This window comes from Lingula anatina, chromosome 2, assembly GCF_051362555.1.
Source record: "Lingula anatina isolate TDL-2025a chromosome 2, LinAna3.0, whole genome shotgun sequence".
Classification (NCBI taxonomy): Eukaryota; Metazoa; Brachiopoda; class Lingulata; order Lingulida; family Lingulidae; genus Lingula; species Lingula anatina.
Genome location: NC_141768.1, coordinates 28170535 through 28196315, shown reverse-complemented (window position 1 = coordinate 28196315; position 25781 = coordinate 28170535). Strand labels below are relative to the sequence as shown.

The 25781-nt window shown below is 36.0% G+C and overlaps 2 protein-coding genes across 2 annotated transcripts; one reads left to right on the top strand and one right to left on the bottom strand.

The window, feature by feature from the left end:
- The first annotated feature begins 107 nt into the window (after positions 1-107).
- LOC106155022 (DNA replication factor CDC6) lies at positions 108-6009 on the top strand. The gene is made up of 11 exons (XM_013529620.3): positions 108-265; positions 1196-1349; positions 1488-2075; positions 2369-2568; positions 2726-2892; positions 3145-3251; positions 3416-3555; positions 3870-4035; positions 4229-4440; positions 4680-4820; positions 4997-6009. The coding sequence occupies exons 2-11, from the start codon at positions 1211-1213 to the stop codon at positions 5081-5083; spliced, it is 1947 nt and encodes a 648-aa protein (XP_013385074.2). The 5' UTR covers positions 108-265; positions 1196-1210; the 3' UTR covers positions 5084-6009.
- A 425-nt stretch (positions 6010-6434) lies between these two features.
- LOC106155013 (nephrocystin-3) lies at positions 6435-25760 on the bottom strand. The gene is made up of 28 exons (XM_087003055.1): positions 25593-25760; positions 24703-25229; positions 24288-24435; positions 23920-24072; positions 23586-23719; positions 23207-23296; positions 22590-22675; positions 22213-22305; positions 21480-21615; positions 20958-21122; positions 20600-20703; positions 18138-18258; positions 17662-17805; positions 17307-17404; positions 16819-17004; positions 16340-16478; positions 15816-15980; positions 14993-15093; positions 14550-14672; positions 13975-14075; positions 13417-13738; positions 12956-13031; positions 12612-12745; positions 11804-11975; positions 11547-11615; positions 10850-10975; positions 8400-8525; positions 6435-7245 (listed from the first exon to the last, which is right to left on the bottom strand). Exons 2-28 carry the CDS (start codon positions 25138-25140, stop codon positions 7114-7116), a joined length of 3882 nt encoding a protein of 1293 aa, XP_086859181.1. The 5' UTR covers positions 25141-25229; positions 25593-25760; the 3' UTR covers positions 6435-7113.
- Between the last annotated feature and the right edge of the window lie 21 nt (positions 25761-25781).

The window sequence follows — 25781 nt, the reverse complement described above, 5'->3', positions numbered from 1 at the left end:
TAAAAACTCTAAAACATATCAATATGAAGCCAATTAGGAATATCTAGAGATATTTCAATGTCAAAAAAATTCTTCCCATATTTTCTATTTTTGCGTGCTATTGTATGTAAGATTCCCGCGCCTGACGTCACGTCCGAATTGCTAGCCAATCAGTTTACAGCATCGCACAACTTCCCGCGAATATTCAGCTGTATGATTGTACACAGCGACGAATGCAACCTTTTAAACACTAGTGAATTTATGACTCAAACCTCTGGATTTAGTGGTAAGTAGTGTATTACATGATCGTGGTTTCACTAAACTGGACCTTTTTTGTACATCAATGGAAGTTTGGGTGTTCGTTTCACGCTTTTGTAGAAATTTAAAGACTGCCCGATTTAAAGAGACAGGACCAGCATTGTGTTGTTGACCTTCGAGGCCTCGTCAATAACGATATGTTCAACACATTGATGACAAAAGTTTGTGCTCTGTGGTACATTGTGCACTTATTCTAGGCTTGGTTGATCAGTTGGTGAATCTAAAATCAAATAAAATGACCCAATTGATATTTAGCTAGGATTTATACCAGCATTAAATGAGAAGTGCTCGAGTTCAGCTCTGTATTTGCCCTTGGGTCCTAGAATTCAGTTTATGGCATTGGTCCAATGGAAAGCACTTGAAATTGCTTTTGGCCTTAAAATAATTTCTGTTTTGAAGAGTACTCGGAATATGATCGATAGGCAACTTACCAAATTAATTTCTACCTTGTATAATATCAAGTAAACAATAATTCGATCTAAGTAACTAGAAGGGGAGAATAGTCCCTTAAATTTCCACACATCTCACTTTTATTCTTGTGTGGTAGTTAATAACTTGCATTTCATTGTCAGTGTGTAAAAAAAATGACATTAAGATTCCCTAGCTTACATTCTAAATTTGCCTGAATTAAAGACTCAAAAGTCCTTGAATTTGTTTCAAATGTTGCTGTATGAACCACTGATGCCTGACTGTGCTATGTAATGGCAATGCAAGCAAAAATTCAGTGAGATTTCAACTTTGTATTTATAAATGAAAAAGAAGCAGATTAAAAAAAAAAATCAGGGCAAAGGCTGAGGGCACTGCTTTATTAGCATTCTTTGCACCAATCAAAATATTTAAGTCCATCCAACTTAATAACATAGTTGTCATCTAAACAAAACCTCTTTATTTCTCTTAGCTTGACTGTGATAATATGGCCACCAGAGCATGCCAGAGAAAGCTTGAATTTCCTGTCAGGAAGAGCAGCCGACTAAGGGGAAAGACAACTGACACAGCTGCTGAAACAAAAGAGGTGCCAGATCCTAATGTTTATCCAGTACAAGTGAAGTCAGGTGTGTATTATTATTATTATTATTATTGTGCAGCTGTAAAATTTTCTAAAAGTGTTTTGACAGTGTAATTAAGTTCCTTTGAAATATTTTTTATTGTAAAACTGACATGTATTTAGGTCTGTTGTTTTTATATTTTAGATGTGAAGGCGCCTGTTACTGGCAGGAGGTCAACAAGAAAGACAAAGAAGACGGAGCAATGTGAAAATGCACATTCCGCAGAAACTCCATTGAAATTGGAACCACGAGTTTGCTTGATAAAAAGTCCATTGAAAAGCCCTGTAAAGATCAGCAGCCTTACCAGTCCAGTAAAAATTACATCTGTGATTGACAGAGATGTCTTAAGCCCCAGGAAGAGAACTCTAGAAGAGAGTACTGCCTTAAAGAATTTCACAAATGTTAACTGTCCTGCAAAATCCACACTGAAGGTCAGCAGTGCTTCTTCAAAAGAAAATGAATCTAGTCCAAGGAAGAGGTCACTTAGAGAAACTCCCATGAAAACCAGCCCTTTGAAAGTCCCCATTGCAGTCAGTAGCCCTTTAAAAACTCCTATAAAAATCAAAAGTCCACTGAAAACTCCTGTGAAAATTAATAGTCCTTTGAAAACCCCTGTAAAGACCAGCAACTCGTGCAAGAAGGAGAATGTACCAAGTCCAAGAAAACGTCTTCTTCAGGATGATGACACCAAAGATCAGCATGTTTCTCCTATCAAAATTTGCAGGCAAGAAGGTAAGATGCCATGTTGCATTAAGTCTTAAGTGTAGTCCATCTGAATATCTAACAGTAAAATAATAAGACATGTTATTACCAGGTCTTTATAATGTAGTGCAATTCTGTATTTGTCATGATGAAAATGTCATAACTAAAATCTTTGCTGGGATAAAATTACAGAATATGCAATCAGTTTTATAAAACTGTAGAAGTTTTATTCAAAAGGGAAAAGGATAGACTGTCATTGGTATTACAATAACTTTGCCTGCACTACCAAAAAAAATGATTGCCAAACTCGTTTTCCCTAACAGGTCGTTGTTACCAGCGAGTGAAGAAGGTTCTCCACACTGCAGCACCTGAAAGGTTAGTAGGAAGAGAGAAAGAAACTGCCACCATTGACAAGTTCCTAACAAAGCACTTGTTAGGTCAGGTGTCAGGAAGTCTGTACGTGTCTGGTGCTCCAGGAACAGGGAAGACTGCTGTGCTCTCACGTGTCATGGACACCTACAAGGTAAGGTATTGTGTTCAAATTTATTAACGAACTGATTTATATAATATATAATATATTTATGATAGAGTGCTAGTCAAATACGGATGGCGTCAAGTCTTTGCAAGTGTTTTCATTGTGGTCCTTTGTCGTTAAAAATATTGTTATTTTGTTTTTACAGGAAAAATCCAAGCACAAGTCCATATTTATTAATTGCATGACTGCAAAGAATTCTGCTGCCATATTCAACAAGGTTGCGAGCGAGTTGCAAGGAAAGTCTGTACAGAAAACTGTGAAGGAATCTGTAAGACACTTAGAAAAACAACTGACTTCTTCAGGACCCATGGTGTAAGTACAAAGAAAACAATTCCGTGTAAAACATGACTTGCTATGCTATTTCATATAACAAAAAATTACAATTTTATTTATTTTTCTATTATTTTATTTGTTTATTAATTGTTAGAATTAAATTTGGTGTCATGACTTATTGTGATCAGTGACACAGCTGTTGAAAGTTTGTCATAATGCTTATTATGGTCATTTGTGTAAGTTTTAAGAAATGAAGTATGATAAATAAGTCCTTGTTTCTCATTCATTTAGGCTATTAATCTTGGATGAGATTGATCAGTTAGACAGTAAAAATCAGGATGTATTGTATACAATGTTCGAGTGGCCTGCGCTGGAAAATTCAAGACTTGTTTTAATTGGTAAGTGATCCTTTTATTTAAAGCTTGACAGACATTTTGTTTATGGGTTATCTGCTACATATCACAAGTAAATTTTCTAACTAAGACCAACTCTTTAAAACTGTTTAATCAGAGTATACTGATTATTGATAAAAATTTTTCTACTCTTTTTTTTTTCCTACCAGGTATTGCTAATGCGTTAGACCTGACAGACCGTATTCTGCCTCGACTTCAAGCACATCCAAAGTGCAAGCCACAGTTGCTCAATTTTGCCCCGTATACTCGTCAGCAAATCACAGATATAATACAGGACCGCTTAAAGCAGGTAATGTTTTGCTATAATAAAAATGACTAAACTTAACAAATTATGAGTTGCTCTTTCAGAAAATAATATCATTATTTATTTTAATATAACAAATATAAGCAAACGTGTTATTAGTTTTCAAAGTCCCAAGGAATTACTAATGGAAGTTTTATTTTATAATAATAATAATAATTTAAGATTACAGCTCATTAGGATGTGCGTGTTTTAGATATGTGTCCAAGTTAATGAATTTTTCCTATATATAAAGGTAGCTACAACCAGGCCCAATTTTGTATTTTTCTGTTTAATTTTAAATTCTGCATGTTCTTATAAAGGTTGGTCAAGAAGATGGTGCACTTGTTGACCCCAGTGCAGTCCAGTTCTGTGCCAGGAAGGTGTCTGCTGTGGCCGGAGACATGAGGAAGGCACTGGACGTCTGCAGGAGGGCGGTGGAGGTGGTCGAGTCACAGGTCAAGAGGCAGACCATCCTCAAACCCTCAGGTTGGTTTTAGTATTGATAGTTTAGAAAGAAAAAAAAATTTATGTAACATTTTAAAGAAAAAAAATCACCATTTTGCATTTTAATTTAAGCTAAAGAAGTTCTAAGAAAGGCAGTTACAGTACTTTTTCCATCTCAGTGATATGTTCTTCAATGAAAACTGTTAAAAAATTAATATTCTTTCTATACTTCTAGACGGCAACAGTCCACGAAAAAACCCACCAGCACGCAGAAAAGTTGGAGTGGCAGACATTGCAAATGTTGTATCCGATGTTTACGGTTCAAGGGTGGTTACCAATCCCCAGGGGGAGCAACAACAGACCATCCCTCTGCAACAGAAAATTGTCGTCTGCACATTGTTGTTGCTTACAAAACAAACCAAGAACAAAGAGGTGACACTGGGAAAGGTAAGGAAAATTTTGTTTGAACATTAGATCAACAATTGCATGGCGGCTACTTATTAAATGCTAAGAGGTTTGATGAATTGGTTTCCTGATAAAGAGATTTCATTTTGTACTTTCGATTTTTATCTGAATTCATGAAAACAAATGCACAAGATTCAGTGATAAAAATTTGTGCTAAGTATCATAATGACACAACAAACTAAAGTAAATACTTGTTACATCTGAATTTGTTTCTGTTTCAGTTACACGACTCATATGCAAAGATTTGTAAGAAGAAACAAATGACCAGTTCAGATCAGTGTGAATTCCTGAGTCTCTGTACACTTCTGGAAACCAGAGGGATTGTTGGCTTAAAGAAGACAAAAGAGACCAGGATGACAAAGGTGTGTACTGTGTATTTGATTATGTCTTATGAGCTGGTTAGAGTTCCATAGGCCTTTTATATTAAAAAAAATATATATATACATAGAAATTAAAAATATTTTTTCTTTGCTGTTTTTTCTTAATACAATTTGGACAGTAAAATGTGTTCTAATAATTAAAATAAAATTTCTTTCAGGTCAGCCTAAAGCTGGATGAGAAGGAAGTAGAATTTGCCTTGCAAGATAAGCTACTGCTGACGTCCATTTTCTCACAAGGATTATAAATGTGTTGCCTGGTATGCCCACCAGGTTGGACTAATTAGATGAACTGGAAGTCTGAAATATTAGTGATATATCCATTTTCACAAGGATTGTCTTAAATGCTGCCTATTTGTTGAGATTAGAATTTCCCTTAATAACAAACATTGGGAAAATTATTTTACTAAATTTGTTTTTTGTATTTTTGTCAAAATGCACCATGGTTTTCACTCAATATTTGTGTGCTTGAAGGATATGGTTAAATTACAATGGTACCATTTGCATGGCTGTTCAACACCGCATTGTAAAGCATAAAAAAGGGAGAAGCATAAAATGCTGTTTTTACCGTCTAACATCTGTGATTTGTTCAACATGTAGCATTGAATGCTACGTTTTTTGGAAAGTTGGTAGATTGTAACTCATTTTCATCAACTTCATTAGTGAACTCATACTATGTAATGGATTTTATTTATGATTTCAAAGTTGACTAGTGTTGTATATCACAATTTTAACTTGTGCCTGTGTATTAGCAAAGTTTTAAATTGTACTATTTATACCATTTTCATATAATTGGTGAATGTCAGCATCCTCATTTATCATATTAGTACTAATTGACCTTGAACTTTTTTCGTGGTTATTCAAGTATTTATTTATGACCAGTTTATTGTTGAAAATGTTGGTAAGGTATGCCATAAAATGCCAGTACAATCATCAGTAGTAGTACGCGTAGTTGTAGGAAGTTAACAATTTTGAGAAAGAATAAGACATTTTAATTTTTCGCATCCTTGTGACTTTTAATTACACTCAACTGTAAGCTTGCCTTTGTTAACAACATGCCCAATTAATTTTCACTAACATAATGGTGAAGAAGCACATGCTATGTAAAAGAAAGTCACTGTTAGTATTCTAATGTTTTAAGGTGATGATAAATGCAATAAAGACCTGCAATAAAGTTCTTTGTATGTTTTTACTGTTTGGTAAAAGAATGGCCTAATTAAAAATTGGGATTATTTATAGGATAGTTATTGATGTTAAATTTTTGACAATGAGCCAAAACCACATTTTTCTCTTAATTATGTGAAAGCTTTACAGGTTGATATAAAAAAGGCAAACTTCGGGGATTTTTTCACATAATTTGTTCAAGTCTAAACTGAAAATAGAAAATCAATGAAGGCAGCAAATGCATTTAATTCCTTCCCTGTCCGAGTCATAATTAAAATACATACAAAGAGCCAATGTAAATCACTGAGCTTTCTTTTAAATGGTTAAAACAAGACGAATACGCATGATTCCCCTTTTTATTATAAACTGCCAGTTAACACCGTCTTGAAATGAGCAAGTAGAAAAAAAATCAATGGGAGCAACTTCGCAAAAAGGTTCATTTCATGTGAATGGTAATTTATTATCTTAAAAAATACTCAGTAATATAAAACATTGTAAATTTTTTAAAACAACAGAGGCAACCAGATCAGAAGAAAAATAAAAAGGATATTTTTTATACTGGTGGGTTATCATTTCTGCAGCATTTCTAAGAGCATATGATAATGAAAATTAACAGGAACCATGGAATGCCACAGCTTTTATATTTCTAAGCAGTGCCTGATTGCGATGACAAACGACTTTGTTGCATAACTCCATGTTTGCTGAAATATCAAATAAGCCTGTTAGGTAGTGTGTAAATCATGGATGTCATGCATGTTTCTTTAAGAATAAAAACACCTGTCATCAATTTAAGATTTTGATGAGCAAGAAGATCTCTGCATAGAAAATGTGATCAGCAGCAAAACTATGACCTTGAAAAGTAGGTTCAAGTCACCCAGTCATGAGCTCATCCAAGAGCGCCCCAACATGCATCAGTCTTCGAATTCCTGTCCCAGGATTGCGCAACATGGGCAACAGCCATTTACAATGACTGATGGCTTTTTTTGATTTGAGTGAGAGCGGACAAGTGTCCCATAATCCAACATTAATTATAGTTACACAGACAGCATTGATGCAGTGATGTACTTTACCAGCAGTTCGGTATTGCAGTTGTAATATTGCAAATATGACTAAACTACCTCTGCACCCCATTTTTCATGGTTGATGCAGTTTCCTCACTGGAACTTCTTCCTGAACCTTTCAGCATTTCTCCTTCCTTAATTTCAGTGGCTCTCTTGTACAGCTTGGCTGCTGTTTCGAAATCTCCCTGAAGTAAACAAAGTAAATTGCATTATGACAATCTTATTTTAGTTCAGCAAAGAAAAAAATACAGATAAAAGCCCACTAGTCAGTTAAGTAGGTTTACTGATTCAGATAGGTGTTGGGCTACATGCTGAGACATGGTATTGACTCAATCTTCTAATGGGAAAAATTTGGAATTTTACATACACTGTTTTTTTTCCCATTAATTCTTTAAATAAGAAAATTATTATTGAGTGGTAGCTGACAACCCTGTAGTTTTATCCTTTGCAGTATAAATTTAAAGGGCAAGAAAACAAACATTTGTTGCTTCTGTGCAATGATACAAAACTTTTCTATGAGAAAAATTGACAGATATTGTTAATGTGTATAGATATAGCTTTTCACCCAAAACTTATTTTCAAATTTGTGCAGTGTTTGAAACATTTAATAAAGGGTACCGGAGAAGATCAGCATTGGTCAGAATTGTGCCGGAAGTGACGTGTAGTGGTGTAAGATGTAAAGCTGAGTGGTCATTTTTAGGTGGAGGTAAACGGGAGAGAAGAAATGGACTCTGAGAAAAAAGCAGTTTTTCAAACAACATGGTAAGATGACATTTCTTCTTTACGCATTTTGGGCAGAGAATACTTGTAGAAATAATAGGCACATGATATGAAAACGTGACACGGAACTTGAAGGTGCAAAATCGTGGTTAATTTGCAGACAACTTGTTTTGAAATACATGCTGCGTGGACCGCCAGCACGACAAAGAGCGTAAAGGGAAAGGAATTCCCGGGAGGCTGTAAATCGTTGTCATTTAGAATTTTGACATTTATATAATCTGATGTGTCCATATCTAAGTATATTTGGGTGCTTTATTGTATGTGCTGCAATTATAATGATGTTTTAGAGTTCTTGAGGGACCTTGTGAAAACCAGGAAGTAATTCGTAACAAACAACTGAATCGTACCGATCTACGACTGCTGTGCAAAGATGTATTTTTTTTTAAATAATGTGACGAATTGTTAGATCTTTATATGTCCATCGGACATAAAATTCCACACAGCGTCTTCTGAAAATAAGTTCGCCCAAAAGTGACTACTCACTACAACTAGCTAGGATGCTTAGGGCTTTGCTGTTGAGGAGGAATAGTGGGGAAGAGACTGAGTTATTAGAATTTACCTGATCATATCTTAATTTTGCGAGATTCCTGAGAGTTTCTGCCACCCTTGGGTGTGTCAAACCCAAACTTTGCTCATAAATGCTGAGTGCTCTCTCATACAGAGGCAGTGCAGCATCGTACTTATTCTGAAAGTTACATAAAAATGGTTAGTTATTAGAAAGAAGAGTGAGGGCATCGGGAAGAAAATGCAGTGCAAACAATATCAGCCTGTTTAAATTAATTTTGTAATTAATTCTAAATTTTCATTTCAAATAGATTTAAATGCTAACCTTGCCAAAATAAAACAAGTCAATTATGATTACTGCAACAATTCTATAAAAAAAACTAGAGGATCAGAGAGGCGATACCGCCTCCGAATATTGTACCACCAGCTGGAGCAAGCGCATTCGTATAGACCCCCACATATACAAAATAAGGAACACAGCCACCAGTCTTGTGCTTGCCAAGCTGTAAAAATTCAGTCAACAAGAATTTTCAAAATATGCAAAAAATATATATATAACTAAAAATGGTACAATCAAAGTTAAGTTCATCGTAAGGTAGGTCAAAGGTCAATTCCAAGGTCACAGTAAATTGCCAGTATATGACTTCCTATTCTAGTTCAATAGTAACTATGGGCCTATCTCTGCCAGGTTTGGAGTTAAAAGAAAAAGAAATTAGCAGAGTTCAGTTCATGATAATAAGTAGGTCAAAGGTCAATTTCAAGGTCACACTTAGATTGCCAGTATATGACTTCCTATTCACGTTCAATAGTAACTATGGACCTATGGACCTATCTCTGCCAGTTTTGGAGATAAAGGAGAAGCAAAATATGCAAAGTTCAGTTCATGGTGAAAAGTAGGTCAAAGGTCAATTTTAAGGTCACTTTTAGATTGCCAGTATATGACTTCCTATTCAACTTCAATAGAGACCATGGACCTATCTCTGCCAGTTTTGGAGATAAAAGGGAAGCAAAATTTGCAAAGTTCAGTTCATGGTGAAAAGTAGGTCAAAGGTCAATTTTAAGGTCACATTTAGATTGCCAGTATATGACTTCCTATTCAACTTCAATAGTAACTATGGACCTATCTCTGCCAGTTTTGGAGATAAAAGGGAAGCAAAATTTGCAAAGTTCAGTTCATGGTGAAAAGTAGGTCAAAGGTCAATTTTAAGGTCACATTTAGATTGCCAGTATATGACTTCCTATTCAAGTTCAATAGAAACTATGGACCTATCTCTGCCAGTTTTGGAGATAAAAGGGAAGCAAAATTTGCAAAGTTCAGTTCATGGTGAAAAGTAGGTCAAAGGTCAATTTTAAGGTCACATTTAGATTGCCAGTATATGACTTCCTATTCAACTTCAATAGTAACTATGGACCTATCTCTGCCAGTTTTGGAGATATAAGGGACTAAATGTTATAATTTTGGAGTTACCATAATGTGCCATAAATTTCCTACAGAAAAAATTAATTAAAATAAAGAAAAGGTCATTTTGGTCAAAATTCTTGAAATGGGAGGTGCTCTGAAGTTCCAGATGTTCAAATTTGATGAAATAATGTCATTTTTGACCACAAGTTGTCTGCTTTGCCAAGCCTTATGTTTTATTTTTCCGGAGTTCAAAATTTATTATCCATTACCGTACTGCACATTTTGCTTTCACCACCAATATGTACTTTTTGATACAGCGTAACTCGAAAACGGTATGGAATACAAAAAAACGGAGACCACCTCCAGTGTTGGGCTTTACATGCTCTACAAAATGCAAAAAAGAATGGGTGTCTAGCATTAACGGTTCCCAAATTAGAGACAGTTTTAAGTTTCGATATCTTATGGCCGCTACTCCCGTGAAAATGCACCGATTGACCCCAAATTCACGGAGATGAAAGATGACCCGAAGGGTAACAATTTCCATTAATATTATTAGTTAAGTCTGTGTGGTATCTGAATAAGGCCGCAAATAATTTTTTTTTCGGCAAAAATTTTGTTTTTTTGAAAATTTTGGCCTGTTTGACCTTGAAATAAAGGTCAAAGGTCAAATCCAAGGGCATATATGAAATCTACACATATGACTTTTGGAAAGCTGTCTGTAGAAATTTTTCCCATATTTCCTTCCGTAGGGGAGATAATTAGCATTTAATTTTGCCATTTTTGGACAAGGGTGCATTGCAATGAGTGCCACACCTAGACCCCAATACCGACAAAGCCCAAATTTTACGTGGAACGAGTTGAGATTATAGGTGACCTAAATCCAAGAGATGGGTATGGAGGCCCTTACCGTCTAGGAGGAGAAGCGGTAACGGTGACTTGGCGGCGGAGCCGCAGGAGCCGCAGGAGCCGGCGGAACATACGGGTCGGGACTAAAACCATGTGTACCGCCAGCGCCTACGCTGGTGGTACAATTAAATTACCTAAGTACACTCACTTTACAAAATTCCTTTTTTAAGGTTCTATTCTTCATTTTTTTTACTTACCTGTTGTGAGTGAAGAACAGCTAAGTTCACCAGAGCTGTGGCAACTGATGGGTGATTTACACCAAAAGACCTCTCTCGCATCTGGATGGTCTCTTCATACAGGGGCTCAGCTTTCTCAATCTTGTCCTGAAATTGCAGTTGCCAATGCCTAGACTTTTGTGAAATCCGTGACAAACAACACCATCCACATAGTCATCTAATAGTGCTACTAAAACTTATTATGCACACAATTCTTAACACATTACTACTATGTTTTTTTTTTTGTTTGTTTGTTTGTTTGTTTATTTTCAGAGGCTATTCTTTCATATAACATGTTGAATATAAATGTGCATATCTTGGACCTTCACTGGCATCACTGACGGCACATTTGAAACTAAGTATGAACTTCCAGTACATATATTTCCTAATGAAGTCTTTATTTTTAATTTAGAAATACAAAGACAACATCTAAAAACAAAGACAGCTTCTTCTAATCTATTAAAGAGTGCCATGAGTAGCCTAAGCTAATGTCATTCAAACATATCGTAAAAGTGTCATCTGTGAATTCAGTTGAAAGTAACAAGAAAATATACAACACAACAGTGCTGTATGGCAATAACAACACAGACCAATTTTACTGATAGCTAGATGCATGGACACAGGAATATCTGCATCTTCAAATATTCATTTACATTAAGTTGTTTTTCACAAGACCCACCTGCTTCTTGTACAGCACCACTAAATGCTTCACCACAGATGCCACATTAGGGTGTTCTGCTGGGAAATGCTGAAAATAACATAAAAAATATTAAAAGCAGGCTGAAAAAATTAATTTATATTTGATACACTGACACGATCATCTTCAAACAGTTAAAAACAATCCACATTACCCAACTGGCTAATACACTTTTTCTCCATATGACCTCTCTCGCTTGCATTCCCTATCATATTAGAGTTATCTTTGGTTTAAATTACCTGTCTCCTGATATGCAGGGCTCTCTCATAGAGGGGTTCTGCCAGATCATATTGCTTCCTATCAGTGTACAGGCCAGCGAGATTGTACAGGGACTGGGCTACATCAGTGTGACTGCTGCCCAACACGGCCTCTCTCATTGCCAGAGATTTCTTGAAAAATGACTCTGCTGCCCTATAAGCAAATCAGCAAACATTTAAGAAATATATCTAACATGTGTAATAGATACTCTTATAAGCAGGATATTTACAAACACAATCATCTGATGCACATTCAACTTAAAAAAAAAAAACCTGAAAACGCACACACATGGACGCATGTACACATACAACAAAATGATCTTCACTCTTCAGTCAGCATTTCATTAACAGCAAACTTGAAATTTGTAAGCACAGACATGCTGAAACTGCCTAACTCATGACCTGCAAAATTTGTCTGGACTGGTAAAAATTGGACTTGGTCGGTCCAAAGGACCGACAATAGTTTTAAGAACCACCATTTTGAATTTACAGTCATCATTTGACATACTTCACTAATAAAATTATATAAAACCCAAAGCGTTTTTTCCTTCGATTTCAAACCAATCACATTCACAAACAAAGTAAGCTGCCTAATCGTAGTATCTGTCTCAAATGAATAGAGTGATTTTCGGTCCGGTAAAAATCCATATGGTCCGGCAAATTTTTCATTACTGCCGGTCCAATTGTCCGGCCATTCTGAAAAGCTTTCAGCATGTCTGCAAGCCATTGTTTCATTGTACTTCCTAACAAAACTGACATCCCACATTCAAACAATTTCAGTTCAACTTACTCCTGGTTATTCTGCAAGTAGTATAGGACTCCCAGTTCATTCAGTGTCCTGGCCAGCTCAGGAGAGTCTGCATTCATAGTGAGGTCCTCTAACTTCAGTGCCTTCTTTCTCTGGACACCAGCATTCAGTGGACTCTGAAGTGACCAGTTGCAGAAGAGTAATTATCAATGACCACCTTCTCAATGTCAATGTCATAATCTAAATAAAAAGTGGTTTGTGTACAATAACTGATTTATATCTTGGAAGAAAGGTGACTCAACTTTCTGAATAAAAATACTGGACTTCAAATTCTGACTCTTATATTATGGCATGCAGTATATTCATCTTATTTAAGCTCAACTAACTGGAGCAATCCTTGATGTTTTGGTTTTCGATTTGATTGAAACAGCTCTCTTGTGCACTGGTTCTGCAAGGTCTAACCTGAAAACAAACCAGACATATTAAATGTTGGAAAGAATGGTATGCACCAATTTCAGTTGATTAAAGGCTGAAATGAACTCAGAGAGAGGCTTTCACAGAACATCATTGATTAAACCATCTTTATACTGAAGAGCATCCTTTCTGAGTCCTTAGTCTGACCATGAAACTGGCATCGCTGTGGTCATAGAAAGGAGGTACAAGCATCGCTTTGGTTGCAGAAGGGATGCTCAATGATAGGCCATTTGTCGGCACATAAAAAAATTGATATATGTTAATACTCTCAAACGAGAGTGTACTACAGGATGCAGAAAGGATGCTGATTGTTTAATCAAAGTTAGAAAATTTAAAAGGTCTAGTAACTCTGGTCTGATCAAAAGTCACTCACTTGTCCTGTTTCCTGTACAGTGCAGCAAGAGCGTCCAGCTCCACAGCCACAGAGTAATGCTCAGGCCCAAAGGCATTCTCCTTAATGTCCAGAGCCTGCTTGTAGAGAGCCTCCGCAGTGGCATACTTCCCCCACTGACCATGGAGTCCAGCCAAATGATGGAGAGACTGAGCCACACTGGGGTGGTCTGGGTCAGCACCCTCTCTGATCTCCAGCGCCCTCTGTAGGGGAGTTAAAGCTTGCTCCAGTAGGCCCAGGTCACAGCAGAACCTTCCCAAGGTCTCATACATGTCTGCTACTTTGGTGAGATTTAGAATGTCCACTGAAATCAATTAGTGCCGTTTAGATAAGATGATCTGAGATAGTGATAACCTAATGCAACCGATTTTTTAACAACCTCTCTTCTCATTTAGATTAATTGTTCAATATAATATTCATAAAATCTATTTGCTCCTGTTCTCTGAATACATAATAAGATAAACATACCTATAAACACACTCCTTTTACATTTCCACTTTTTAAAAGATGTTTAAAGCTAGTGAAAAAAAATTTACTCACTTTCTTCCACCTTTTTGTTCATGGCAAAATAAGCTTGGACCATGGCAGTTCTGTCCATTCCTACATACTGCCAGAGAGACAGGATCTCGGCACAGTGACCCCTGGAATGCCACAGATATACTTAAATTTTAAGTTAATGTGGACAAAAAAAATAAATTGTTTCTAAAAAGATAAATTGTGTCTTCTACCTTTGAGACACAGTGTTTCACCAATTCATCACTGTGAAAACATGACTGACTGATGTAATGTGAAAAACAGGTTTAGTCTCTTTAGAAATGATACGCATATATATATATATATATATATATAAACACAATTAACATATTATACAAGAAACAATGCAAAATCAATTTCACACATATCCATCAAACTATTCAATCACATCACAATGTCAATCTATCTTTCTCAGACATATAAAAGAAACAAACTTCAATAATTGCAATGACAAACTTTCTATATATTAATTTGTGAACATCAAGAGGAAGTCATGAGGGTAAATTACAAGGGGGAATGGTGCTCCAAGCATAGAATAAAAAATCAAAACAAATCTTTTTCTACAGAAATCAAGCACATACCTTCCATACAGCATCTGAAAAACACAGATATTGGACAGACATTCTTGTAGTGCTTGCTTATCTTCTTTTTGTCTCAGCAACCATGGCAACTCATCAGCAACTCTGAAGTTCACTTGTCCTGGTCTGGAAATGGTGAAAAAAGTATCAGACTTGTTCAGTTTTCTAACAACTGCTTGGATGTGTGGTAATTGTTTACTAATTACAAACACCATGCTTATTTCAAACATTTTAAAATAACAACAAATTATAAGGCTTGGACCCAATTCACTATTGAATATTAGAAATAAAATCAGGGCTACTTGTTGCAAGATGAATAATTTTAATCATGTAATGAAATGTAAATGTCTTTTTGGAAAATCCACAAGTATTGATTAAATTTTTAATCCTAACTGAAATTCTACAGTACAAAAGCTAAATTTGGCAGAAAAAAAAATACAACTCACTTTAAACATTTTGAGAAATGACCAATTAAAACCTCTCTGGTTTTATCTAGAGACTTTTCCTCACTTCCTGAAAAAAACATGGCCTTGACTGCCTCACGAGCCTAAAACATGAAAAAATATAAAATAAACGCATTGAATGGTTAAGTAGAGATCTGAACCAAGGCTTAACAGAATTTTTTAATTTTTAAGTCTAGTTTTTAATGCACTTACTCTGAATTTATTGCATACGTGTTCTGTCTCATCTTTGTAATAAAAATAATTATAATGCATTTCTTAATCTGCGCTACACGTGCATCTCAGCACTGTTTACATTTACATACAAAAAAATAAAACTACAAAGAGAAATTAAAAACTAACACTTAAGTATATAAACTTTAAAAAATAACAGTACCTCAACATGGACCAAATTCAGAGATATTTGTTGAGAGATCAAAATATGATTTAAACTTATTATTTAATTAACAACTCATGGACAGAGAAATCAAAGCAAAAAATTTGATCCTCCATTGGCATTGCACATATACAGTAATGACTCAATCTTTTCAATGGACAAAAATTATCTACCTTTCAGATACATAATCTTTAATCACAAAATTATATTTCTATATAGCATTTGTGGTGCCTTGACTACATAAAATAGAACTACATAATATAGTTCTTGCATTTTCTTTTATTGTTACCACCCATGTGACTCAATAGGAATGTTCTAATTTTCAGAAATTATGACTTAAAAATACAGTACTTGTAAAATTCACACTTTTCCACCTTTGAAAAGATTGGGTTATTGCTGTAATTATAATATCAACCACACCCTTCACCTTACCTGCTCGTGGACAATGGTCAAGACTCCTCCTCTGTGAGTGACCACCTGTCTGTCCACTAGGTCTTTATAAAGGACCACCCAGTTATTCCAGGTGAGGTCTGAGATAAGTTCCATCAGCTCCCACTCACCCATGCCATTCCTGCTGGCATATATGAACTGAAGCACCTAGTTTATGAAATATTACCTGCATACAGTTTTTAAAAGTGACATCTCCTTATCTTAGTAAATTTGTTTTATGATTTTATGCTTTTTAATAGCAATTTTACCAGATTTTCAACCATGACAAAAGTATTTTTGCTAGTATACCTAGAAATGTTCAATTGATATATGTCATTACCTAAATTTTTTAAGTAAAATATGAGATCTAACTATGACTGTAAACAAACTCCCCCCAAAAAAGACTTTGTCATAACATAAATTTCCAAATGCAAATGTAGATTTTGCCACTGCATACATTTTCTAATGTAAAAATACAGAGTTAGTAAAGAAATACACAAATGGTTGCCCTACAATTTTAGAATTACCTTCTTGAAGAGCCCCCTGCCATAGTTGTTGTCATACTGCTGCTGTAGGTGACCCAGTGTGACCTGGTACAACTCTGTGGCACTACTGGTGGACAGGACCCACTCCAATGTGTCATCTAGACTACCCTCATCAGTGCAACTTAAATAAAGAAATGCAGTGGCAGCTACGGGTACATCATCTATTATGAATATGTAACTTGATACTTTTGAACCATACATACTTCAAAAAACAATTCATAATTTGCCTATTAGCAGCACAATGCCAATCAGTTCAAAGTATACTTTTCTTTCCAAAACCACAGGGCACAGAAATCTCTGGAATTTAATCCTGTGAGTAATGTGTCTTATACAGTGGACAACATGCATACTGAACTTATTTGAACCACCCTGTACCACCCATGCATACTAACCATCTGATCACAGACAGACATCCAAATGTACTTAAGCCTGTGAGCCACCCTGTAACAAAGCATGCTTACCCTGTAAGTTCGCTGACCAGCAGCATGACATAGAGAGGGTTGCAAGTGGCCGCTGTCCTGCAGTGGGTCAAGACTTGGCTCTCCTGGTCAGCATTCAGAGAGATCTCCACTGCCGCCAGTTCTGTTCTTATGATTTCTTTGACACTTTTGCTACTGTGTGGTTCCATATGTACTGTAGGCCATGATCTGTATAAAGAATTGAAGATGTTACATAGTTTTTTATATGTCAGCTGGTCATGTAACAACTTTAACCCTGAAATAAGGAAAAACTTCAGTTTGTAAGCCTTAATATCAGGTATGGGAGCAAAAAATGTAAATAAAGGAGGAAAATACTACTGGCCTGTAGCATGCATTAAATTCTAGTTTTTTAATATTTCATAAAGTATCCAGCACATAAATATCTATAATATCAGAGCCACATTTCAAGAAGATATTTATGTTACTTCAGTTGTACAGGACATCTAACAACTATTTCTAACAACTATCACCTCCACGACTGAGGACAAGTGTCTTCATGTACTGTCACAACAACTCTGAAGTCCACTGGTAATGGATCTAAAAGCCACTTCAGGTGATGTTCTCCTTGCTTAAAAAATGAAACAGAAAATTCCCCCTTGAGATATTGTCAAAATCAACATATAACAGCATTTATGGTAATTACTTTTGAAAATTTGAACAACATGAATTGTTTATATTTACTAGAAAATGTTTTGTAAGTAATATATATAAGAGTTGCTTTAAATCATAGATATTACCACTCTAATATTTCAATGTCTCACAAGTCACTTTCTTCCAAGCATGTTGTTTGAAGAATCTCTGATTGCAACTTATTGTCTATCATACCCTGAATCTGTCAACAGAGTCCAGAGCCAGCACCACACCTCCAGGTAGTTTTGAGGACACCTTTTCAAGCCAACGAGGGAATTCCTCCACTAAACGCGATGGGTCACAGGTCAGTGTTGGTGGGGATGACACATACTGCATTAACTATACAGACAGTGGACAGAAAATTATTGGATAAAATAAAACAGACAGTTCTTAAGGACAGGCATCAGAGAAATGAAATTACATAAAGCTTGAAGAAGGTTGTTTGAACACAATTAACATCTTGCAGACTCCAATCACAGAGCAACCCGGTATCATCTTTGGCAGTACACCACATGACAGCCCATTCAAAAAGGCCTTGTGAGATTTTTATAAAATGTATTGTACCAATTACTTGTGTGTAAATCCTTCATGACTAAATATTTAACTTTTATATAGTAAATCAACTATTAAAAATATCATGTATTATATATTAAAATTTAGCCTTGTATTACCTTTGCTGTCAGTCTCCTTGTCATTTGTATAGGATCAGCAGAACTGGAGTCTTGGCTGCCCACAAAATGGTACAAAATTAAGGTTCCTGATGATTCGGCTTTGTCCTGCAGCAGTTCTAACCTGCAAATTTGATGATTGCAAATTGCAAAATTAGAATTTTTAACATGCAACATATATTCTCAATTACTTAGTAACATTTTAGAAATCATTCAAAGAACTAGAGGATCAGAGAGGCGATACCGCCTCTGGATATTGTACCACCAGCTGGAGTAAGCGCATTCGTATGCCCCCCCCCCCACCAAAAAAAAAAATTGGACACTACCACCAGTCTTGTGCTAGACAAGCTCTATAAAATGCAATAAACAAGAGTTCTCAAAATATGCAAAAAAAAAAAAAAAAAAAAAAATCAAAAAAACATAACAGTTAAAATGGTCCAATCAAGGAGATGTTCAAATTGACCTGTATTTTCCTAACACTGATCACTCCTGTGATTTTCTTGGCAATAGGCCTATTGGTTTTCCTTGAAATGCATTATCAGTATTGCATATACCGGTATGCTGACAAAAGAGAAAACCTAGGGACAACACTGGGCAGGTCTCTGCTAGTTTTGAAGATATGAAGGGCAAGAAAATATGCAGAGTTCAGTTTGTGATAAAAAGTAGGTCAAAGGTCAATTTCAAGGTCACAGTATATGACTTCCTATATAAGTTCAATAGTAGCTATGGGCATTTCTTTGCCAATGTTGGAGATATGAAGGCCAGGAAACAAGTAAAGTGCAGTTCATCATAAATAGTAGGTCAAAGGTCAATTTCAAGGTCACAGTAAGATTGCCAGTATATGACTTCCTATTCAAGTTCAATAGTAACTTTGGACCTATCTCTGCTAGTTTTCGAGATATAAGGGATAAAAAAATTTGCAAAGTTCAGCTGATGTTGAAAAGTAGGTCAAATGTCAATTTCAAGGTCACAATAAGAATGCCAGTATATGACTTCCTATTCAAGTTTAATAGTAACTATGGGTGTATCTCTGCCAGTTTTGGAGATATAAGGGATATAAAATTTGCAAAGTTCAGTTCATGGTGAAAAGTAGGTCAAAGGTCAATTTAAAGGTCACAGTTAGATTACTTGTATATAACTTCCTATTCAAGTTCAATAGTAACTATGGGCATATCTTTGCCAGTTTTGGAGATATAAAGATCAGAAAACTTCAAAGTGCAGTTCATCATGAAAGGTAGGTCAAAGGTCAATTTCAAGGTCACAGTTAGATTACCAGTATATGACTTCCTATTCAAGTTCAATAGTAACTATGGGCATATCTCTGGTAATTTTGGAATATTTAACATTTTCCCCACTGAATATTGCGATGTTGTAATTTTTGATATAGCGCAATGCCTAAACCATATCTAAAACAAAAAAATGGACACCACCTCCAGTATTGCACTTGACAAGTTTTACAAAATGCAAGGAACAAAAGGTCTCTGGCATTTACCATTCCAGAATAAAAGCAAGTTTTCAGTTTCGGTATCTAATGGCTGCTTCTCCCGTGAAAATGCACCAATTGACCCCAAACTCCCAAAGATGAAAGGAGTCCCCAATTGTAACCCCTCACTATAACAGGAGAGCTCAGATCTGTGTAGTTTCCAAAAAATAGCACAAACAAATATTTTTTTGCAGAAAATTCCCATTTTTAGAAAATTTTGGCTTGTTTGACCTTGAAAAAAAGGTCAAAAGTCAAATCCCAGGGCATATTTGGAATCTCCAGATATGACTTTCGGTCAGGCTTCTGTGGTAATTTTTCCCATAATTCCTTTGGTTTGGGAGATATTTAGCCTTGAATTTTCAAAAATTTTGACAAGGGTGCGTTTCAACAAGTGTCACGCCCAGGCCAATGCACCGACAGAGACAAAAAAACCAGGGTGTTCAAGTTGAGATCATATGTTACCTAAATCCAAGAGATGGGGACACAGGTCCTGGCGGTCTAGGAGGAGAAGCGGTAACGGTGACTTGTTTCCGGCGCCCGACTGCGGAGCCGCAGGAGCCGGCGGAGCCGCAGGAGCCGGCGGAGCTGTACGAGACGGGTCAGGACTAAAACCATGAGTACCGCCAGCGTATACGCTGGTGGTACTAATTATCATGAAATGTTATTATCCTTCTCTCCCAAGTTGCAGAGGAAATGGAAAACTTCAGGTTTCTATGGTAACATATTCATGTACACATAATGCAAATGTCAGACGAGTAGAGATTTTTGGACTTTCTTTCAAGTAAAAAACTGTCTATTAAATGTATCTCTAATTTAATATACCAGGGTAAATTATTTGCCAATACAACCAAGAGCCCCACATATGAGATGCTCATTACTAACCACTTTCTCAGGTAAACATTCCTACTGAATGCAGATGATGGGATAAAATGATTTAAAGATATTTACAATATATACACATATTTCATAATTCATACATTACCATTTAGCTAGTAGCAGAGACTTCCCTAGCCCAGAGCCTCCAGAGATCAGCAGCGGTGGGAGTGGTCCAGCAGACTGGACGTGAGTGTTCAGTCTTTCATAGTACTGAAACAACATGGCCTTATTTATGTGGTTATATCTTGCATGGATTTCGAAACAAAAGATAAAAGTTTTATATCAAGCCAACATAAAACACCCTTCCAAATTTTTGACATGGTGTTTATTTATTCTTTTTAATGCCTACAGTAATATGGTGTTTTTAAACTGCTAATATCCTGCTGGAATAAGGGCCTCTATTACAAACAAAGCCTTTATTTTTATTCATTCAATTAATCATATAGTTATAAGTCTTAAATTACTTTTTCAAACCCCATTTGGCAGTTGGAACTCAGTGCATAGTTCAAGGCCTCAATCTGCTCAAACTGGCCATGTACATCCCACAGCCCACCGCATAGCTGCTCAGGGCCGCCATTTTCTGAGAACCCTGAATCTGCATCAGAGTGATCCTGGTCCATACCCAATTCCTGCAATATAAATCTTCTGTTGATACAATTATTTCCAAATATATATGAACAAAAAAACTCAAAAATAATCAAACGTCCAGTCTGCTGAGATATTTTATTAATACCGATGCAGTATATACAAGACTACAAGAAAACTTATTGTTGTGAAGAAAAATGCACTTCCAACTGTAGTATATAAATTGCAGCAGGTTACTTAAAACAAGAACTTCGACTTTTAGTTTAACTTTTAGAAATAATGAGAATATTACAAAAGTTGTAACCTCTTGAGAGGATCTGCCCAACACTATGTACACCTTGTGATCCTCAATAAGATTATGAATAGCTACAAATAGATAAATCAATTCAAACCATACTCACCATCTTTAAAATACTTTTGATGTCAACATAAGCACATTTCGCACCATCCTCTGCACTATCATAGTTCTCATGTATCTTAGCACCAGAGCATTTACTGCTTATATCGTACTTCATCTGTTCCACTTCAGGGGTGACCCTTTAGAGAAAAAAGCAAGCTGTTAGCAAATGTTCATAGAGGGGAGGGAGGGGGGGGAGAGAGGAGGGAGGTTCTTGTCCTCCAGTGAGAATAAGGTGCAATATTCACTACTGGCACAAGACTTTGATCTCAAGTTCTTAGCATATACAAGTTTACTATGAGAGACACAGTGATCCCTCTTTCAGATCTTCCAACAAAGTGATGTGAGGAGTGACATATACAGTAAGAAAACTTTGGAATCAAAATTCTACCTCCGTAAATATAATTGTGCTATTACCATTAAAAACATGTAACAGCTGATACATGCCTGAAATTAAGGCACTGTAAAATACTGTCCAAATAAGGCAGTAAGCTAAAAAATCAAACTAAACACAGGGGCGGATTTAGGCCGTCTTCTGAGTCTTCTGGAAGACGATCAGATTTTTAAGTTTACATTGACGGGTATCTAATGTTTTTTGTCGGAAGATGGTTAAAATGGAGGGTGGATCAACAAAGATAATTTGGAAGACTTTCAGAAAATATCTTTGGATCCGCCCCTGAAACAATTATAACCTAAGTTAACGTTAGCACATCCCCTGTGATTGAGTGAAGACTCACCCCTTGGGACCCGGAGCTTTGAAGCAAAATATTGCACTTGTTGATTTTTGATTATCACAGTTGAGGAACACATTCACTGCCTCTTCAGCTAGCCTAATAAAAGTGGGAAAAGCAACAAAAGTTAGTCTAGATAAACAGAGATAAAGTGCTAATTTTTTATTTTTTTAAAGGAGACATGGCTTGCAATAAATATGTGTTAAAATCATATCACAAACATCTACCATATCATTTGAGAACAGTTCACATGACCTTTGTACGTAACAATATTTGAAATAAAATCTAATATGTTAAAGTAAAACAGTTTGCATACTTGCAATTGTATGTTTAAACTGATAAATTAGCTGAGAGAAAATGGGAATCTCTTTCTTGCATCTTACTTGTTTATTTTATTTCCAAGGAAACCTAGAAATATGGTGCATTCCGCTACCTGGCAACTGACTCCAGACAACAGTTTTATGTTGATCTGAAACAAATAAACAAACATCTATCAATAAAAAGGTCACTGAAAATTATTTTGGTGCATGAAGGTTTTTATGAATTCTTTGAAAATGAAGTAGTCTGCTCCTCAGACATTTGTTACAAAACACTAGACAACCTACCAACATATAAGATAATTTTGTGTGTATGCGCACAGGCGCATGTGTGTGTGTGTGTGTGTGGAGGGGGGGGGCAAACAACATTTGCAGGGGAATGGAATGTTCCATGCAGAAAAAAGTCAAGCAATGATTTTGGGAAAGTTTAAACTATAAGTGAAATCCCCATAATGCATAAAAAGTCCCCCCCCCCCCCCCCAAAAAAAAAAAAATAAATAAATAAATAAATAAATAAATAAATAAAGGAACAGGGGCACTATTTTCATAACTTTGAAACTAAGTCTTGTAAATGTTTGTGACAAGACACTTTTAACATAAAATGGAAATCTCACATTAACTAAAAAGAATACTTAAGGGGAAAATATGTCTTTTTATTGTACGAATTTAGGTAAAGTACATACAGGGAGTGTGTCATCCTCCTGTTGAATATGTACTACAACCAGGGACCTGCCTTCACTTGAGACCAGTCTATCAAGATCAGGAACATGCTCCTGTGTAAAAAAGAGAAAATATAAAAAATCATATTCAATTGATATATGTCACTGCATAAATTTTTAAGTAAAATATGAGATCTAATTATGACTGTAAACAAACCCAAGAAAAAAAGACTATGTCATAACGTAAATTTTCAAATGCAAATGTAGATTTTGCCATTGTATACATTTTCTACTGTTACTGCGTTGACACTAAAATCATTAGACAATGCATTAAAAAACAATTCTTGCAAGTTCAATACACAGCATAATCTTCTGTTACAACAGATATATGTTGTACACTCACCCTTTTGAAAAGCTTTACTTCATCCAGTGTGTCCTTGCTGGCACATATGTAGACCCTGATGGTATTTTTGACTGGCTGAGTTGGGAGAATGGGAGTGACTTGAGCCAAGCTTGCTGCTGCAGCATTCCAGTCATCTGAAAGATAACTTTCCTGCATATGAGCTGATACATTTTGTCAAACTTAAATTGAATTATATAGCAGCAGCATATCAAAAATATCCAATTATTGATGTTTTTATTTCAATAAGTTTCATCCACTTATCTGTATTTTCAAAAAAAAAAGGAAAATTTTGACATATTTTAGTACTGAAATACTTTAAAATGTTCATTTTTACCTTTAGTGACATTTGTGAATGGTCCGTCCAGCTCTACAATACTGTGGGCAAACTCTGGTCCCCCTCTGTTGATGAAGGTCTGTAGTTGTAATGTACTGCCCATTGAAGGTTCACTGTCCAGGTTTGTCCACCAGTCTCCTGACTGACCACCTCCTAGATGGACAACATTATTCTATATAATTTTACTCATTACTAATATAAAAACAAATAATAATTTCTACAACAAACTTCTACTTACCACTCTCATTACTCTACTTAATTTTACACATTCCCAATATAAAAACAACATAATAATTTCTAAAACTTTAACTGACCACTCTCATTAAGGAGATTTTACATTATCAGCATTCTTGGGTAAATTGCCCTACCTAAATTGTCCAGACTGTTGGACCTCCTAGAACCAGAGTCCAAGTCATCCACTATCAAACCATGGGACAGCCTTGACAACTTGTTTTCTAAGTCACGCTTGGCTTTAAGCAAGTTCTGAATCTCATTTTCTTTGGTTTCCCTGAATATCTGAAAGTAAATAAATTTATTTAAGATTTTGGTTGACATAAATCACCTGTAGGGCCTTCAAACACATCTTAAGAAGACAAATAGTTTAATTTCAAAATGGTTAATGAATGGTGTTTTGGCCTGATGCTCAAACTCCTCAATAACAGACAAGGTAAATGCAAAATACCATGCACTGAATAGTTTTCAGAGTAATGATATATGTACGATAACTATTACAGCTAAGGAGCACACTGTTAAAATAAATGTATTTATTCTATATCAAAATACCTTAAATTGTCTTTGAACTTTATTTCTGTCATTCTCAAATGTGAATGCTCTCTCCAAGGCCTGTTGCTCAGCCTCTAAGGCAATATCATTTTCATTCTTCAGCTTGCGACACATCTGCTGTAAAGCCTGTAATTCTGTCCTGAGCTTCTTATTTTCAGTATCAAGTTTCTGCTCCTTTTTCTGCACATTTGCAAGTTCATTTTCCTTGTTGAGGCGATACATCTCAAATTCTCTCCTGATTCGCTCCACCTCTGGGTTTTCCAGATCAACAGACAGGGCGGAACGAAGGCTACCACCTTTGGGTTTCCTACCCAGTGACCCCACAGATCGCAGCCCCAGTTTTCCACGAGGCTTGACCTCGATGGGAATGCGCTTAATGACCCCATCACCAAGATCATCTTCATCCTGGTGGCGGAAGAAGGAACTACCTGTCCCCATTTTCGCTCAATCACGGTTCTCTCACCATGTTTTCTTCACCTAGGACTACATTGCAGGGTGATCAATGACGTTCTCTCATAAATTGTATCCTAAAATACAGGTAGCAAAGCCATTGTTGCATAAAGTATACAAGAAATACTCGTCGGAAGTTTACCCTCAGCTGCATTCAAGTGTACTTGTGTGATTTGTCTGAACCCAAGCTCTAAATTCTAAACAAAGCTTGCAACTCTGGGTCAAATTATAGAGTTGAGGCGGTTTTTGAGTCGGTATCATTGCCCGTGCTACCGTGGACAAGGAATTATAATATTGTGTGGAATCTGCATCATTGGAAAAGGGCCTGTTTATATTAACCATTATTTTCACTTGTAATATAAATCTCAAAACAACATATCAAACTTCTGACTTTGTAAATGGAAAAATAACTGATATGGATAGTTATTTTGTTGGCTTACCGTGTTGACCAGTCGTGTTGACATTACCGATTTTCGAGCAACTTTTTCGTAGGCGTGCACTCTGTCAGCGAAGTGCATAGTACTTAGTACAAGTTATCATCAAAAAATTTGGACAGAGAGCAATTCTGTTTACTATATCAGCTTATTTTGAGAAAAAGGAACAAAATAACAGTACTAAAACCTTGCTAG